The sequence below is a fragment of the Schistocerca cancellata genome, chromosome 5 (assembly GCF_023864275.1).
Source record: "Schistocerca cancellata isolate TAMUIC-IGC-003103 chromosome 5, iqSchCanc2.1, whole genome shotgun sequence".
Classification (NCBI taxonomy): Eukaryota; Metazoa; Arthropoda; class Insecta; order Orthoptera; family Acrididae; genus Schistocerca; species Schistocerca cancellata.
The window spans coordinates 35,658,630-35,677,581 of record NC_064630.1 but is presented as its reverse complement, the minus strand read 5'-3'; the positions used below and the strand labels follow the sequence as shown (position 1 = coordinate 35,677,581).

The 18,952-nt window shown below is 45.5% G+C and overlaps 1 protein-coding gene across 1 annotated transcript in view; it reads left to right on the top strand.

The window, feature by feature from the left end:
- LOC126188350 (titin homolog) overlaps window positions 1-18,952 on the top strand; it is a 1,721,077-nt gene that overhangs the window by 599,472 nt on the left and 1,102,653 nt on the right. The window contains exons 26-27 of the mRNA XM_049929949.1: window positions 1,061-1,345; window positions 18,363-18,479. Of these exons, the coding sequence (XP_049785906.1) occupies window positions 1,061-1,345; window positions 18,363-18,479 (402 nt within the window). The remainder of the gene's footprint in view (window positions 1-1,060; window positions 1,346-18,362; window positions 18,480-18,952) is intronic.

Below are 18,952 nucleotides of genomic sequence, written 5' to 3'. Positions count from 1 at the left end.
GAAAGCTTCTATTCTCTTTTTGTCTAAACTGATTATCGTCCACGTTTCACTTCCATACAGGGCTACACTCCATACAAATACTTCCTGAAAAGAGGTACTTAAATCTAAGTCTATACTCGATGTTAACAAATTTCTCTTCTTCAGAAACTCTTTTCTTGCTATTGCCAGTCTACATTTTATATCCACTCTACTTCGACCATCATGAGTTATTTTGCTCCCCAAGTAGGAAAACTGATTTACTACTTTAAGCGTCTCATTTCCTAGTATAATGCCCTCAGCATGCCCTGATTTAATTCGACTACATTCCATTTTCCTCGTTTTGCTTTTGTTGGTGTTCATCTTATATCCTCCTTTCAAGCCACTGTCCATTCCGTTCAACTGCTCTTCCAAGTCCTTTGCTGTCTCTGACAGAATTACAATGTCATCGGCGAATCTCAAAGTTTTTATTTCTTCCCCATGGATTTTAATACCTACTCCGAACTTTTCTTTTGTTTCCTTTACTGCTTGCTCAATGTACAGATTGAATAACATCGGGGAGAGGCTACAACCCTGCCTCACTACCTTCCCAACGACTGCTTCCCTTTCATGCCCCTCGACTCTTATAACTGCCATCTGGTTTCTGTACAAATTGTAAATTTTACCCTGGGCCACCTTCAGAATTTGAAAGAGAGTATTCCAGTCAATATTGTCAAAAGCTTTCTCTAAGTCTACAAATGCTAGAAACGTAGGTTTACCTATCTATTTTCTAAGATAAGTCGTAGGGTCAGTATTGCCTCGCGTGTTCCCAAATTTCTGCGGAATCCAAACTGATCTTCCCCGCGGTCAGCTTCTATCAGTTTTTGCATTCGTCTGTAAGGAATTGGTGCGAGTGTTTTGCAGCTGTGGCTTGTTCAACTGATAGTTCGGTGATTTTCACATCTGTCAACACCTGCTTTCTTTGGGATTGGAATTATTATATTCTTCTTGAAGTGTGAGGGTAAAAACAAGGGGTGACAAAATTTTTTGTCGGATGAGCATTGTGTGCTGGAGTGTGACATAGGGTGTGGGTGTGCCTGTGCAGACTCGTACCGCGCCAGCGAGGACGAACTGGTGCTGGAGTGCCGGGTTCGCGGCTCACCCGCCCCCGCAGTCAGCTGGCTCAAGGACGGCCGGCCGCTGCCGTTGGCGGGCGCCGGCGCCGCCGACGCGGACGTCGACGGCCGCTTCTCCGCCAGCGAGCTGGCCGACGGCGTGTGCCGGCTGGTGGTGCGCGCTCCCTCCGCCCACGCCGACAGCGGCGTCTACACCTGCGTCGCCCGCAACGAGCTCTCCGAGGAGCGAGTCTCCGCCAACGTCGTCTTCCCAGGTACTGCTACTGGTACTGCTACCCTCCCAGCCTCCGCGTTCCTCACCTCTCCTGTACTTACTTGGCGACAGTCATTGAACTACACTCCTGGAAATTGAAATAAGAACACCGTGAATTCATTGTCCCAGGAAGGGGAAACTTTATTGACACATTCCTGGGGTCTGATCCATCACATGATCACACTGACAGAACCACAGGCACATAGACACAGGCAACAGAACATGCAGAACATGTCGGCACTAGTACAGTGTATATCCACCTTTCGCAGCAATGCAGGCTGCTATTCTCCCATGGAGACGATCGTAGAGATGCTGGATGTAGTCCTGTGGAACAGCTTGCCATGCCATTTCCACCTGGCGCCTCAGTTGGACCAGCGTTCGTGCTGGACGTGCAGACCGCGTGAGACGACGCTTCATCCAGTCCCAAACATGCTCAATGGGGGACAGATCCGGAGATCTTGCTGGCCAGGGTAGTTGACTTACACCTTCTAGAGCACGTTGGGTGGCACGGGATACATGCGGACGTGCATTGTCCTGTTGGAACAGCAAGTTCCCTTGCCGGTCTAGGAATGGTAGAACGATGGGTTCGATGACGGTTTGGATGTACCGTGCACTATTCAGTGTCCCCTCGACGATCACCAGTGGTGTACGGCCAGTGTAGGAGATGGCTCCCCACACCATGATGCCGGGTGTTGGCCCTGTGTGCCTCGGTCGTATGCAGTCCTGATTGTGGCGCTCACCTGGACGGCGCCAAACACGCATACGACCATCATTGGCTCCAAGGCAGAAGCGACTCTCATCGCTGAAGACGACACGTCCCCATTCGTCCCTCCATTCACGCCTGTCGCGACACCACTGGAGGCGGGCTGCACGATGTTGGGGCGTGAGCGGAAGACGGCCTAACGGTGTGCGGGACCGTAGCCCAGCTTCATGGAGACAGTTGCGAATGGTCCTCGCCGATACCCCAGGAGCAACAGTGTCCGTAATTTGCTGGGAAGTGGCGGTGCGGTCCCCTACGGCACTGCGTAGGATCCTACGGTCTTGGGTGCATCCGTGCGTCGCTGCGGTCCGGTCCCAGGTCGACGGGCACGTGCACCTTCCGCCGACCACTGGCGACAACATCGATGTACTGTGGAGACCTCACGCCCCACGTGTTGAGCAATTCGGCGGTACGTCCACCCGGCCTCCCGCATGCCCACTATACGCCCTCGCTCAAAGTCCGTCAACTGCACATACGGTTCACGTCCACGCTGTCGCGGCATGCTACCAGTGTTAAAGATTGCGATGGAGCTCCGTATGCCACGGCAAACTGGCTGACACTGACGGCGGCGGTGCACAAATGCTGCGCAGCTAGCGCCATTCGACGGCCAACACCGCGGTTCCTGGTGTGTCCGCTGTGCCGTGCGTGTGATCATTGCTTGTACAGCCCTCTCGCAGTGTCCGGAGCAAGTATGGTGGGTCTGACACACCGGTGTCAATGTGTTCTTTTTTCCATTTCCAGGAGTGTATGTGAAATAACTTCTGCACGGTTTCCGGTAGGACGTCCGTGCTACGCGGTTCGCCGCGGAGCATGAGTATGCATTTGGTTTGGATTAGCGACTAACCCAATTTCATTTGGATAGTTTCGTCAATAAGCAAAATTGGCGCATTTGGGGGACTGAGAATCTGCATTTCGCGATCGAGAAGTCTAAAATAGTTCAAATGGCTCTAAGCACTATGGGACTTAACCTCTGAGGTCATCAGTCCCCTAGATTTAGAACTACTTAAATCTAACTAACCTAAGGATATCACACACATCCATGCTCGAGGCAGGAATCGAACCTGCGACCGCAGCAGACGCGTAGTTCCCTACTGAAGCGCCTAGAACCGCTCGGCCACCGCGGCCGGCCGATCGAGAAGTCTCTTCATCCTCAGCGGGTGATTGTGTGGTGTGCAATGTCCAGTCACGGAATGATCGGCGCGATATTCCTTGATGACACGATGAGAACCGAACGGTACGTGAAGGTTTTGGAAGATGATTTCATCGCCATTATCCACAGTGACCCTGATTTCGACAAGATGTGGTTCGTGCAAGACGGAGCTCGATCCCATCGAAGCAGGAGAGTGTTTGATGTCCTGGAGAAGCACTTTGGGGACTGCATTGTGGCTCTGCGGTGCCCAGACGCTACAGGTAGTGGCTTCGATTGGCTGCTATATTCTTTGTATCTGAACACAGGCGATTCCTTTTTGTGGGGCTATATTAAAGGCAAGGCGTACAGCAATAACCCAAAAACCATTGCTGAGCTGAAAACAGCTGTTCAGGAGGTCATTGACAGCATCAAAGTTCCGACACTTTAGCGGGTTGTAATGTCTCTTGCAGCGGTCTCTCCGCGATATTTTCAGAAATTTTATAAATTATATAACTCAGTACATATCTCGAAATATCTCTTCTTATCTTACCGATTATCAATGCAAAGTAGTTTGAAGCCCAATTATTCCTTGGAGCGTTCATTTACTCCATGGAATAGCTTCTCTGCTATCTATGTTTTCTCTTATGAAAGAGGACTTCTTGCGGATTAGTCGTGAAAGAAGGATGTATATGTATGTATTGTTGGGCTAGTCGCTATCTTGATGAGATTCTGTATGAGAAGGAATTTAATACATGAACTAAACTAAAGTAAGTGTGTTCGCGTATTATTTAACTGATTATTATTGACAGTGTCTGCTTACTACGCTGTGTTGCACGGGATCAGTGGGGAACGTCTGATTTAAACTGGACGAACCTGCCGTTTTGTATGCTCAAGATATCCAGTTACTTCAAATAAATAGGCTAACACGGTCTTACCAGCAGATCTCCGGTCTTCCCCATGTGATCACCGAAAGTTAATAATTATTACAAATGAAACTTCCTGGCAGATTAAAACTGTGTGCCCGACCGAGACTCGAACTCGGGACCTTTGTCTTTCGCGGCAAGTGCTCTACCATCTGAGCTACCGAAGCACGACTCACGCCCGGTACTCACAGCTTTACTTCTGCCAGTATCTCGTCTCCTACCTTCCAAACTTTACAGAAGCTCTCCTGCGAACCTTGCAGAATATTCTCCAGGCTGTGGCTAAGCCATGTCTCCGCAGTATCCTTACTTTCAGCAGTGCTAGTTCTGCAAGGTTCACAGGAGACCTTCTGTAAAGTTTTGAAAGAAGGAGACGAGGTACTGGCAGAAGTAAAGCTGTGAGTACCGTGCGTGAGTCGTGCTTGGGTAGCTCAGATGGTAGAGCCCGCGAAAGGCAAAGGTCCCGATTTCGAGTCTCGGTCGGGCACACAGTTTTAATCTGCCAGGAAGTTTCATATCAGCGCACACTCCGCTGCAGAGTGAAAATATCATTCTGTGATCATTATTACAAATGTTTTCAGGAGATAGACTGACAATTTTCGTCGCACCGAGACTTCGAAATTGCTTCACTGCCTCATGGAATTTAAGTTAAGCTCAATTTAATGAGGATAGAACAGAATTGAACTGTGTGAATGTGATAAGCCTGTTTTGTCAATGAAAACTCCCTCAATATACGCATGTTTTTACTATCCTGATCAGGGAAGCTAAATCAGGCCGGTGTGAGAGAGGTTTTTAAATTTTAGATCCCACACAAAATATATCAAATTTGGTCCTGTCACGGTCGCCAAATTTAATATATTTTGTGTGGGACCTAAAACTTAAAAACCTCTCTCACACTGGCCTGATGCGTATATTAAGGGAATTTTCATTGACAAAGCAGGCTTATCATATTCACACAGTTCAGTACTGTTCTATCCTGAGTAAATTGAGCTTAACTTAAATTCCATAAGGCAGTGAAGCAATTTCGAAGTCTCGGTGCGACGAAAATTGTCAGTCGATCTCCTGAAAACATTTGCAATAATTATTAACTTTCGGTGATCACATGGGGAAGACCGGAGATCTGCTGGTAAGACCGTGTTAGCCTATTTATTTGAAGTAACTGGATATCTTGAGCATACAAAACGGCAGGTTCGTCCAGTGTAAATCAGACGTTCCCCACTGATCCCGTGCAACACAGCGTAGTAAGCAGACACTGTCAATAATAATCAGTTAAATAATACGCGAACACACTTACTTTAGTTTAGTTCATATATTAAATTCCTTCTCATACAGAATCTCATCAAGATGGCGACTAGCCCAACAATACATACATATACATCCTTCTTTCACGACTAATCCGCAAGAAGTCCTGTATGCTTTTCATAAGAGAAAACATAGATAGCAGAGAAGCTATTCCATGGAGTAAATGGACGCTCCAAGGAATAATTGGGCTTGAAACTACTTTGCATTGATAATCGGTAAGATAAGAAGAGATATTTCGAGATATGTACTGAGTTATATAATTTATAAAATTTCTGAAAATATCGCGGAGAGACCGCTGCAAGAGACATTACAGGGTCATGCACAATTTTTCTACTCGTCAACGCCACATCATCGCCAATGGTGGCAGGCGTATCGAACATTTCATTACCTCAACCCGAATACCTGTACTGACGTTTACATGTTGAATAAAGTACACGCGCTCCGTAGTTTGTAACTAACTTATGTGTTTTTATATAGTTCAATAATTGTCATCCTATAGTAACACACCTCTCGCTTTGCGAACCCTTGCTTCACACTTTATGGGGCCTAGTCCCATTTTTCTATACATTATAATATTACCGCTTGGTTCCCTAAAAATTTTGCAATTTAACCCAGGATGATCTTCACTACTCAAAGTTAAATCTAACTTTGGCTCAGAAGGAAGTAAATTATGCTGCCACAAAAGTCTTTGATCACTTACCTAATAGCATCAAAAATCTGACTGATAGCCATATAACATTTAAAAGGAAATTAAAAGAATTTCTTAATGGAACTCCTTCTACTCATTAGATGAATTTTTGGATGTAGTAACTGGGTAATTTCCCCAAGCAACACAAAAAAATTTAAAATATTAAGTGTCATGTGATATTTTGTGTAATGTAATATATTGTATAGACACCTTTTATTAACCTTAGACGTTCCACATCATTACGAAGTGTCGCATTCATGATCTATGGAACAAGTACTAATCCAATCTAATCTAATTCTGTTCGTCCACGAGACCCAAAAGTTGTTGATACTGACACTTTTCTTGATGACGTGTTCCGTGACTCTCAGAAGGTGTTGCACCCAATGAACAAAACGCGGACGTGCAGAATATCAGACCGACAGTGTCACTGGTATCGAGGGTTCCTAGTAAGCATAACATAGCATTCCAGTCTCAACAGACAGAAATCTTGAGACTTAAAACGAGCTTCGGGCACACTGATCACTCCTCTTCACATTATACAGAGCGTCCCATGAGGTTTTAACTAAGTAGTTGTTGACGAACACATTCTCCGCAACAAGCTGTCGCTTTCGAGTTTCCGCTACTGCTCCAGGTTCAAAGTTAGCGCTCACACGAATACTCTTTTCCCCTGGCCACGGACAGGCTGCAGGCATAAAGACTTTCGCTCTCTGCAAGTTGTGCGGCAGCTGCAGTCCTCGCGTTAACTCTATCGTAAAACAGTGACACATAGCCAAAGTGATTCTTGCATTACTCTTGTCACCATTCGTAGTAACCTCAGCACCTCACAGGTCCGATGATTTCGATAACAGTGCTGAAACACGACTCTCCGCTTAGTGGAAGAAGTTGAGCCCGACTGATATTACGATAGCAAAAATAGCTACTACCTGCTTAGGCTAGTAACTAGTAACCAATCCATAGCAAGGGTGCCAATGATCATCTGTGTTGCAACAGAACTTTATTATACAGGGTGATTCAAAAAGAATACCACAACTTTAGGAATTTAAAACTCTGCAACGACAAAAGGCAGAGCTAAGCACTATCTGTCGGCGAATTAAGGGAGCTATAAAGTTTCATTTAGTTGTACATTTGTTCGCTTGAGGCGCTGTTGACTAGGCGTCAGCGTCAGTTGATGCTAAGATGGCGACCGCTCAACAGAAAGCTTTCTGTGTTATTGAGTACGGCAGAAGTGAATCGACGACAGTTGTTCAGCGTGCATTTCGAACGAAGTATGGTGTTAAACCTCCTGATAGGTGGTGTATTAAACGTTGGTATAAACAGTTTACAGAGAATGGGTGTTTGTGCAAAGGGAAAAGTTCTGGACGGCCGAGAACGAGTGATGAAAATGTAGCACGCATCCAGCAAGCATTTGTTCGCAGCCCAGGAAAATCGACTCGCAGAGCTAGCAGAGAGCTGCAAATTCCACAATCAACTGTATGGAGAGTCCTACGAAAAAGGTTAGTTATGAAACCTGAACGTCAACTACCCGAGGCGATGGATCGGCCGCCAGGCAGCCCGTGACAGAGCACTTCATCACTGGCCTCCAAGAAGCCCTGATCTTACCCCCTGCGATTTTTTCTTATGGGGGTATGTTAAGGATATGGTGTTTCGGCCACCTCACCCAGCCACCATTGATGATTTGAAACGAGAAATAACAGCAGCTATCCAAACTGTTACGCCTGATATGCTACAGAGAGTGTGGAACGAGTTGGAGTATCGGGTTGATATTGCTCGAGTGTCTGGAGGGGGCCATATTGAACATCTCTGAACTTGTTTTTGAGTGAAAAAAAAACCTTTTTAAATACTCTTTGTAATGATGTATAACAGAAGGTTATATTATGTTTCTTTCATTAAATACACATTTTTAAAGTTCTGGTATTCTTTTTGAATCACCCTGTATTTATTTATTTATTTATTCATGCATTTATTCCACTTGGCAAGATTACGGAATTCAGATCCTACCGCTTCCTAACTGGTACATGAACAGTATATAATTATAATTACAATAATAATGACAACATGTATAGAAACGATAATGTGGAATTTAAGAATTGTTAGTCTTATTAACATTGACAGCTGTTTGTCTTGCCTTATGTGAGTACTGACATCTAACAGAAAGGTAAGGCAACGATACAGAAGGAATGAATATGGAGAAGACGCTGATGTGTCACAAGAAGAGGGAGTTACAACAGCGCAAGATAAGCTGATGAGATGAAAACAAGATAACAGAAATTAACGGTTCAAGAGAAGCGTGAATTAATCAAAAACAGCATAAAGCAGTCAATAAGGAGGTATAAATGTGTAGTCTGTTTGCGTTCTAGCAGGTCACAGTTCTGTAGAGAGATTATATTCATTCTACTTTCTTCTACTTTTTCTTGGTGCTACCTTTCGCGAGTCGACTCCAGCAGCTCCCTACCTGATTCGAAATTGTAAGGCGCTACGCTTTCGTGAAGTAACTTCGTAAAGAAGTAGAATCTGTGATGTTAACAGTAGCGTTAGGGGAGAAAGAATCCTGTAATGTTTGAATACTCCATTAGTAGTGTAGCGCTTGACACGGTCAAGTCGATTAAATATTTGGACGTAACAAAATGGTTCAAATGGCTCTGAGCACTATGGGACTTAACATCTATGGTCATCAGTCCCCTAGAACTTAGAACTACTTAAACCTACCTAATCTAAGGACATCACACAACACCCAGTCATCACGAGGCAGAGAGAATCCCTGATCCCGCCGGGAACCGAACCCGGGGACGCGGGCGTGGGAAGCGAGAACGGTACCGCACGACCACGAGCTGCGGACTGGGCGTAACATTGCAGAGCGATATGAATCGGACAAGCATGTAATGGCAGTTGTGGGGAAGGCGGATAGTCGTCTTCGGTTCATTGGTAGAATTTTGGGAAGATGTGTTTCATCTGTAAAGGAGACCGCTTATAAAATACTAATACGACCTGAGTACTGCTCGAACGTTTGGGATGCCTATCATGTCGGATTGAGGGAGGACATAGAAGCAATTCAGAGGCGGGCTGCTAGATTTGTTACTGGTAGGTTTGATCATCACGCGAGTGTTACGGAAATGCTTCAGGAACTCGGGTGGGAGTCTCTAGAGGAAAGGAGGCGTTCTTTTCGTGAATCGCTACTGAGGAAATTTAGAGAACCAGCATTTGAGGCTGACTGCAGTACAATTTTACTGCCGCCAACTTACATTTCGCGGAAAGAACACAAAGATAAGATAAGAGAGATTAGGGATCGTGCAGAGGCATATAGGCAGTCATTTTTCCCTCGTTCTGTTTGGGAGTGGAACAGGGAGAGAAGATGGTAGTTGTGGTACGAGGTACCCTCCGCCACACACCGTATGGTGGATTGCGGAGTATGTATGTAGATGTAGATGTAGATTTCAGTAAATTTGAGTTTCATGCGTTTTGTGCAAAGTTCTTTATATTTTAGCACTCACCATAAAGTAACGAGAGGGAGCGTTGTACCATAGGTACAAAGCTACGAGCAGTTAAAAACGCTTCTCAGATTCTCTTAGCTATTACTTGAACAATTTGACAAGATAGTGGCGGTAGAACTCGTCTAGGCGGTACAGCAAACGGCAGCCATCTTTGTGACCATGACTAACATCTGTCCTATTATGGTAACCCCAGATGTTACTAGCTGAAACAACGCGGAGTTTTTATTGGAGTCTCGAAGAAAACAGATTGTCGACTCGATGTCTGCGAGCGTCCTCGCCTAGTTGCTCTGGATGTCTTCCGTAGTCTGGCGTCTCTTCCACTTTCAGCCTTCTGACAAAGACGCCTTCTATAATCGCGAGTTCGTACCTTTGGAACATAGTACAGCAACTAATTGCGTGATACGACCTGGACAAGCCCTTGCTAGGTTTCCGGAGGTACGTGGCACCAGATCTTTACGCACAGGACACGCAGTTCCTATTAAACTACGAGCGGAGGTTTGTCAGCAGAGAGATGCAGCCTGATAGCGTCCCATATACGTAGGTTGGAACTTAAATAGTGGCAACACTGCTGTGGAGACACTGTGCAATGGAATCTACTATTGCACAGTGGTTGACATACAGGGTGTTTCAAAAATGACTGGTATATTTGAAACGGCAATAAAAACTAAACGAGCAGCGATAGAAATACACCGTTTGTTGCAATATGCTTGGGACAATAGTACATTTTCAGGCGGACAAACTTTCGAAATTACAGTAGTTACAATTTTCAACAACAGATGGCGCTGCAAGTGATGTGAAAGATATAGAAGACAACGTCATTCTGTACGTCGTCTTTCTGCTGTAAGCGTGTGCTGTTCACAACGTGCAAGTGTGCTGTAGACAACATGGTTTATTCCTTAGAACAGAGGATTTTTCTGGTGTTGGAATTCCACCGCCTAGAACACAGTGTTGTTGCAACAAGACGAAGTTTTCAACGGAGGTTTAATGTAACCAAAGGACCGAAAAGCGATACAATAAAGGATCTGTTTGAAAATTTCAACGGACTGGGAACGTGACGGATGAACGTGCCGGAAAGGTAGGGCGACCACGTACAGCAACCACAGAGGGCAACGCGCAGCTAGTGCAGCAGGTGATCCGACAGCGGCCTCGGGTTTCCGTTCGCCGTGTTGCAGCTGCGGTCCAAATGACGCCAACGTCCACGTATCGTCTCACGCGTCAGAGTTTACACCTCTATCCATACAAAATTCAAACGCGGCAACCCCTCAGCGCCGCTACCATTGCTGCACGAGAGACATTCGCTAACGATATAGTGCACAGGATTGATGACGGCGATATGCATGTGGGCAGCATTTGGTTTACTGACGAAGCTTATTTTTACCTGGACGGCTTCGTCAATAAACAGAACTGGCGCATATGGGGAACCGAAAAGCCCCATGTTGCAGTCCCATCGTCCCTGCATCCTCAAAAAGTACTGGTCTGGGCCGCCATTTCTTCCAAAGGAATCATTGGCCCATTTTTCAGATCCGAAAAGATTACTGCATCACGCTATCTGGACATTCTTCGTGAATTTGTGGCGGTACAAACTGCCTTAGACGACACTGCGAACACCTCGTGGTTTATACAAGATGGTGCCCGGCCACATCGCACGGCCGACGTCTTTAATTTCCTGAATGAATATTTCGATGATCGTGTGATTGCTTTGGGCTATCCGAAACATACAGGAGGCGGCGTGGATTGGCCTCCCTATTCGCCAGACATGAACCCCTGTGACTTCTTTCTGTGGGGACACTTGAAAGACCAGGTGTACCGCCAGAATCCAGAAACAATTGAACAGCTGAAGCAGTACACCTCATCTGCATGTGAAGCCATTCCGCCAGACACGTTGTCAAAGGTTTCGGGTAATTTCATTCAGAGACTACGCTATATTATTGCTACGCTTGGTGGATATGTGGAAAATATCGTACTATAGAGTTTCCCAGACCGCAGCGCCATCTGTTGTTGAAAATTGTAACTACTGTAATTTCGAAAGTTTGTCTGCCTGAAAATGTACTGTTGTCCCAAGCATATTGCAACAAACGGTGTATTTCTATCGCTGCTCGTTTAGTTTTTATTGCCGTTTCAAATATACCGGTCATTTTTGAAACACCCTGTACCTACCTTACCTTCGAGGAAATGGACTCGCCCGTCCCACGTCACCAGCGTGCGCACAATCAAGGGAAACAAAGTCACTTGTGAGCGAGCGGTCTAACGTAACGGTGTCACTATGTTTTCGAAACAGGAACAACAGAGCTGGATCGAGATTGAATGTGGCAGAGGTCGTACAGCACGACAGTGTCATCAGGGTCTCCAAGAGGCGTGCGGGGAATCGGCATTGCCGTACAGAACAGTGGCACGTTGGGTAAAAGCCTTCAACGAAGGTCGGCAAACTGTGGCAGACATGCATTGGGCAGGTCGTCCTAGCGTCTCTGAAGAAGAAATGCATGCTGTTGTCGCGTTAGTGGACAGTGATCGACGCCATACGATTCGTGAGCTGCCCCACGAAACCGGATTAGCGCATACGACTGTGCTTCGCATCCTGAAGGAACGCCTGGACATTTGAAAAATTGCATCACGATGGGTTCCGCATAACTTGACGGAAACGGAGGAATGGATGCATTACGACGCTGCTCAGACGCACTTGGAGCGCTGTGAGTGCGAAGGAGAGGCTTTCTTACGCCGTATCGAAACACTGGATGAGACATCGTACGAGCCAGAACTGAAACGCCAATCCAACGAATGGCGTCATAATGGGTCGTCGCAAAAGTCTAAAGTTCGTCGGAGCCCAAGTATGGTGAAAGTTATGGTGATTCTCGTGTACGACTGTGATGGTATTATCCTAACACATTACGTTCCTCCACGGCATACCGTCAATGCACTGTATTACTGTTCGTTTTTGGAGCATCACCTGCGAGCAGCTTTGCGAAAGATGCGGCGACACTTTTTTGCGCAATTCACCCATCATTTTGCACGACAATGCGCGGGCGCATACAGTGCGAGCTGTGGCTGCTCTGTCCGGTCGATGGGACTGGGAAGTACTGTACCATCCACCATACTCCCCAGACTTAAGTCCTTATGACTTTGATTTGATTCCGAAGATGAAAGAACCACTTCATGGCATTTGCTTCAGAACTGTTTCAGAGATTCGACAGGCAGTAGACTGCTCCGAGTTTCGCACCATCGACAGAACAGGCTCTGCTAACGGTATACTACGCTGTCCACATCGCTGGCAACGGGTTCTGCACAACGCTGGTGACTACTTTGAAGGAGAGTAACAGGTGCAAAGATGTAACACTTTTGTACCGGTTGTGTGTAAATAGTTGCCACTATTTAAATTGCAGCCCTCATAAGTTCCATCGGAGTGGCCAAAACAGCAGTGTGTTTCCTCTTTCGTGGTCCTCAAACACCTTAGTACAATTCTAGCCTTGTGACATGGACAGTTATGTGGAAGTTGCCGTCACTGTCGGAAAAGACACGAAGCTTGATGGGACGCAGATGGTGTGCAGTAATGGCCACGTAGTCCACAGCTGCCGTAGTGCCTTACACTACCACTACAAGTCCCATGGAAGCCTAAGTGAACGTCTCGCACAGCACAGACTGCTCCCAATGACCGGCGTTCGTGGCGCGGCGCGTGTTCCGAGCAGCTGTTTGGTGGAGGACGGTGTGTCCGGACACGACCATCGACCTGGTGTAACAGAAAACGGTATGCGCCCGACCAGGCGACACTTTACCGTTGATGCGTATACCACTGTCAGTGTTCCCGTGCCTTCGTCAAGCGTAACTCACGACGTCGTTGGGCCAACATGGTGACCCGTATGGGTCGTTTACTGCAGAGCTCTACATCGGATACTGAACGCTCAGCGCTGTGTTCCGAAACACTTCTACCTGAACCCTGCCCTCGGATCCGCCACTGCCGACCAGCTTCGGCATTTCCGGACGCTCGTTCTCAAGTGCCCGGCCACAACAATCTGCCCTTTGCCAAAGTCGCTTTACTCAGTGGATTTCCCCATTTGCGGCCAGCATCGTCGCCACTATATTCCATATTCCTAGATTTCCAGAAGGCTTTTGATACCGTTTCTCACAAGCGACTATTAATCAAATTGCGTGCATATGGAGGATCGTCTCAATTGTGTGACTGGATTCTTCATTTCCTCTTAGAGAGCTCACAGTTCGTAGTGATAGATGGTAAATCATCGAGTAGAACAGAAGCGATATCTGGCGTTCCGCAAGGTTGTGTCATACGCTCTCTGCTGTTCCTGATTTACATAAATGATCTAGGTGATAATGTGAGCAGATTGTTTGCAGATGACGCTGTAATTTACCATCTAGTAAAATCATCAGATGATCAATTGCAACTACAAAATGATCTCGAGAGGATTTCTGTATGGTGCGAAAAGTGGCAATTGGCACTAAACAGAGAAAAGTGCGAGGCCATCCACATGGATACTAAAAGAAGTCCGATAAATGTTGGGTATACGATAAATCGCACAAATCTAAGGGCTGTCAATTCGACTAAATACCTAGGAATTACAATTACGAGCAACTTAAATTGGAAAGACCACATAGATAATATTGTGGAGAAGGTTAAACAGAGACTGCGCTTTGTTGGCAGAGCACTTAGAAGATGCGACAGACCCACTAAGGAGACAGCCTGCATTACACTTTTCCGTCCTCTGCTGGAATATTGCTGCGCGCTGTGAGAGCCTTATCAGGTAGGATTGACGGAGGACATCGAAAAGTGCAAAGAAGGACAGCTCCTTTCGTGTTATCGCCCAATAGGTTTGAGAGTATCACTGACATAATACGCGAGTTGGCGTGGCAGTCACTGAAACAAAGGTGGTTTTCTTTGCGTCGAGATCTACTTACGAAATTTCAATAACCAACTTTCTCTTCCGAATGTGGAAATATTTTGTTGACACCCACCTATGTAGGGAGAAATGATCCTCATAATACAATAAGAGAAATCAGAGCTCGAACGCGATGTGTTCCTTTTCCCCACACGCCATTCGAGAGGGGAATGGTAGAGAAGTAGTATGAAAATGGTTCGATGAACCCTCTGCCAGGCACTTAAGGGTGAATTCAGAGTAACCATGTAGATGTAGATGTAGATGCAGATGTGTCCGTAGCGCCATTGAGCCGCATTGAGCGTCGCGGCGAGCAGTGGTCCTAATGTTCGGGCTGATTAATGTAGATCATTATACTCTTATCAATAGTGTAAGGGAAAAACATAATAGAAAGACGTCCAGAGTTAGTGAAGCTCGCCGCACTAAATCTGCGAGTGTTCCGTAAAAGACTCGAACACGTCCAGTTTAGTAGTCCTTAGCAATGTCGTCTAGCAACAGGCGAAGACAAATTTGAAAAATCCTATCCCATCATAGTAGAACTGTGACAACATCAGCAGGTTTTTGGTCGTTCTGTGGTATTTCATAGCAGCATTTAGTATTTTTTCGTCAGCTAACGTTTGTAACGTGCGAAAGTCATATTGCACTTTGAAACTTCAAGGTTAACGCTGTTCAGAGTTTTACAGGAAAGGAAAGGCCAACTGTGCGTAGCTGAAAGTTCTTCCTTCAGTGGAACGAGAGCAGGTTGATCGTCTACTCTCCGGTTCTTATGTCTTTCACACATTCCACTTCCTTCCTGTGCTGTTGTACTTGCTAAGAAACTGTGACATGCGCCAGCTCTTCGATGACCACATGCACCGTGCTCCAAAGTCAGAATTATTCGTGTGATAGAAGATCCGAAAATCTCGAATGTAGGAATCAGCGTGGGTTCCGATAACAACGATCTTGTGTATCCCAGCTCGCTCTGTTCGCCACGATACTCAGAAGGCAGTGGATGCAGGCGCCCAGGTAGAGGTTGTGTTCCTTGACATCCGGAGGGCATTACTACGGTTCCGCACTGCCGCCTTATGAACAAAATAAGAGCGTTCGAAACATCACACCAACTCTGTAATTGGTTTGAGGAGTTTATAGCAACAGAACGCAGCATGTGAATTCTCAACGGAGAGAAGTCTTCAGATGTGAAAGGAACTTTGGGCGTGCCGCGGGGCAGTGTTAATGCACCATAACTTTTTACAACATATATACGAGGCGTATCTGGAAAGTAAGGTCCGATCAGGGGCGAAATGGAAATCACTGTGAAAATCCGATGGAACTTTGGACGGATGTGTTGGACAGTGTCTTTAGTGTGCCTGTCCATTGCTTCACGTCGCTCTTTTCAGTTCAGAGCACCTGTGACCACGTAGAAATGCCTAAAACAACAGTGTCTCCTGCCAAGTACGTGGCTCTGGTGAGAGATTTCACCCGAAGCTATGCAGCTCATATAATATAAATATCACGCGTTTCTTTCTTCAAGACAATTTTCAGCCGCATTCTGCAGGGGCAATTAAGACGCTCCTGCCGCGTTTTCGATGGGAAATGTTTGATCACCCAAAATATAGCCCTTAAATGGCTCCCTCCGATATTCATTTCTACTCACATGAACCGCTGGCTACAAAGACGATATTTTGGCACAAACAACGAAAGGCAGACCAGCGTAGAGAACTGGCGGAAAGGACTGGCGGATGCTTTCCGTGACAAGGGTACTGGAAAGTTTGTACAACGCCACGACAAGTATCTAAGTCGGAGCGGCGACTATTTAGAGAGGTACCTGGTAAGTGTGGCTGACTGTTGCGAATAAGACAATTTATGATTTTAACTGTGGTTTCCATTTCGCGGCCGATCTGACCTTACTTTCCGAACAGCCGTCGTAAATGGCCCAGTAGGTAACGTCGAGAGTTCCATGAGGTTTTTGGTGGATGATGGTGTGGTACACAGAGAAGTGACGACGGTAGAAAATCGTGCCGCATTGCAGGAAGACATGCAGCGGACGAAGCTTTGTGCAAGTAGTGGAAACTGACCTTCAACATGAACAAATGTAACGTATTGTGAATACGTAGACAGAACGACCTTTTACTGTATGATTACACGACTGTAGAACAATCAGCAGAAGCAGTTACCTCCATAAAATATTTAGGAGTATACGTACAGAGCGATTTTAAGTGGAGCGATCACTTAAGATTAATCACCAATAAGGCAGACGCCAGACTGTGACTCATTGGAAGAATCCTCAGGACATATAGTCCATCAACAAAGCAAGTAGCTTACAAAACACCTGTTCGACGAATACTTGAATACTGCTCGTCACTCTGGGATCCGCACCAGGTAGGATTAACAGAGGAAATCGAGAAGATGCAAAGAAGACAAACACGTTTCGTTACAGGTTAATTTAATAAGCACGAAATCGTCACGGACGTTCTTATCCAAATCTATTGGTAGATGTTACAAAAGAAGTGTTAAGTATCATGGTGAGGTTTACAGTTAACGCGCCTAGAGCGTATGTCTCTAGAAGAGGAGACAAATACAGTGCCTCCTCCTACGCACATCTCACGGAAAGATCACGAAGATAGAATCAGAGAGATCCGATCTCACACTGTGGCTTACGAGCAATCTGTATTCCCGCGAACCATTCGCGATTGGAGCAGAAAAAGGGGGGAATGACACTAATACGCAAAGTACCCTCCGCCCCACACCGAACGGTGGCAGGAGGATTATAGATGTAGATGTGGATGTGGAAATTAAATAATCTGAGATGCGGAACCAATGTACGGAAATGAATGTGGGAAGCGGTATATGAGAGCATTGCGAGTGACTCGCCTTTTTGTAAATTGTATGTGTACGTAAGCCTCACCTGCATCCACAAAGCATGCTCACTCAGGAAATAGAATGCACTGTCGTCTGTAGTGTGTCTACTCTGGAATTTACTACTGTTTACAGATTGCGACTGTATAGCGAAAATGAAGCGTTGCTTGGTACAAAAAGCAACTGACATGCATGTTATTCGGGTGCAGCAGGATGTCCAGAGGAAATTTTCGTGACTGGCATCTTTATCTTTACAAATGCAAACTGACAAGCAGCTAAGTCCCTCAGGCCACAGAGAGACAGACAGTTGTTCGGATAGTTGAAATTGAGAAGGAAATGTTGGGTCACATGGGAGAAGATTCATAAATCAAGTAACTCTTCATAGAATAAGGAATAAGAGTACTAGTGGAGTGTAAATTACACCCCAATTACGAGCAACGTGTCGAAACAATGGGGCCAAATGATCTGTAGCCCAATGGATTATGTTGTAAATCTTCCACTGATCTTTTTCGTCGCCTCTTTGAACATTTATTATGAGCATAAGTTGTAAGCTGCAAGCTTTTTACGCCGATAAAAACGTAATGTTCGTTTCAGACCATTAGTCGCTTATTTCAAGTTCTCGGTTTATGACCCTGTAACATCATCATATAATTTGGACACCAAAGATTTGGGTCTCCTGTAGGAGGGGCCTTGTGATTATCGTTTGTTTCTTTCCTTTTGTTTCTGCAGCAACTCTCACACCACCGTGTCGTAATGAGACGTAGTGTTCATGTTGAACAGACCACGTGATGTATGCGCAACGAGAAGAAGTAGAAGATTATTAAGCGGAAACATTCTCAGATACATTTCGAAACGTTACATGTTTATCATTGTGCGTGAGACCTAGCAGCTTTGTTGTTAATTTTGAAGGAGTGATCACATTCAGTATCTTTTCCAAAGCTGAAGCTTAATGACATAGGGACAGAGGACGAGAGAGTAAGTTACAATTAAAGACCAACTGAAACTTCTTCCTTCAGGTCGTGACCAGTGGCCGGAGGGACCTGCGGATTTCCGAAGACCTTATTTTACTAGTGCGCTCTCCGATCACTACGTTTCCAGCGGCGCCACCATCGCACTACAGGTCCAGATCGCTGGTAAGTATAAATGAAATTGATTGTCAATCGAATATAACAACTACGTGCAGTACGTTGCAACTTGAATAAATTCCTGCAGACAACATATGCAATGAAGCCAGTATATTGGAAAATTTTATTCCTCAGAGAGTTCTGATGTTGACGGGATTAGGATGTCCCAGTCAAATTTCGTAAACATCTATTGGACGTTTTGTACATATGATGGCCCCAAGGTGAAAATTAATATTCAAAATGTCTCTCACCTATGCGGGAGTTTCATCCACTTCTTTCGCTTTGACGGTATAATGGCTCTTGTGATATTCTAAGCATGTGATGTGTAAAATTCACACATTTCCGAAATTAACTGGACGTATTTTCTCAATAGGAAAGTAGATAATTCAGGTACTTCGTGTAGAGATTAAAGTAGATAATTCAGGTACTTCGTGTAGAGATTAAGATATTTCAATGTTAAACATAATATGTATAGAACGAAT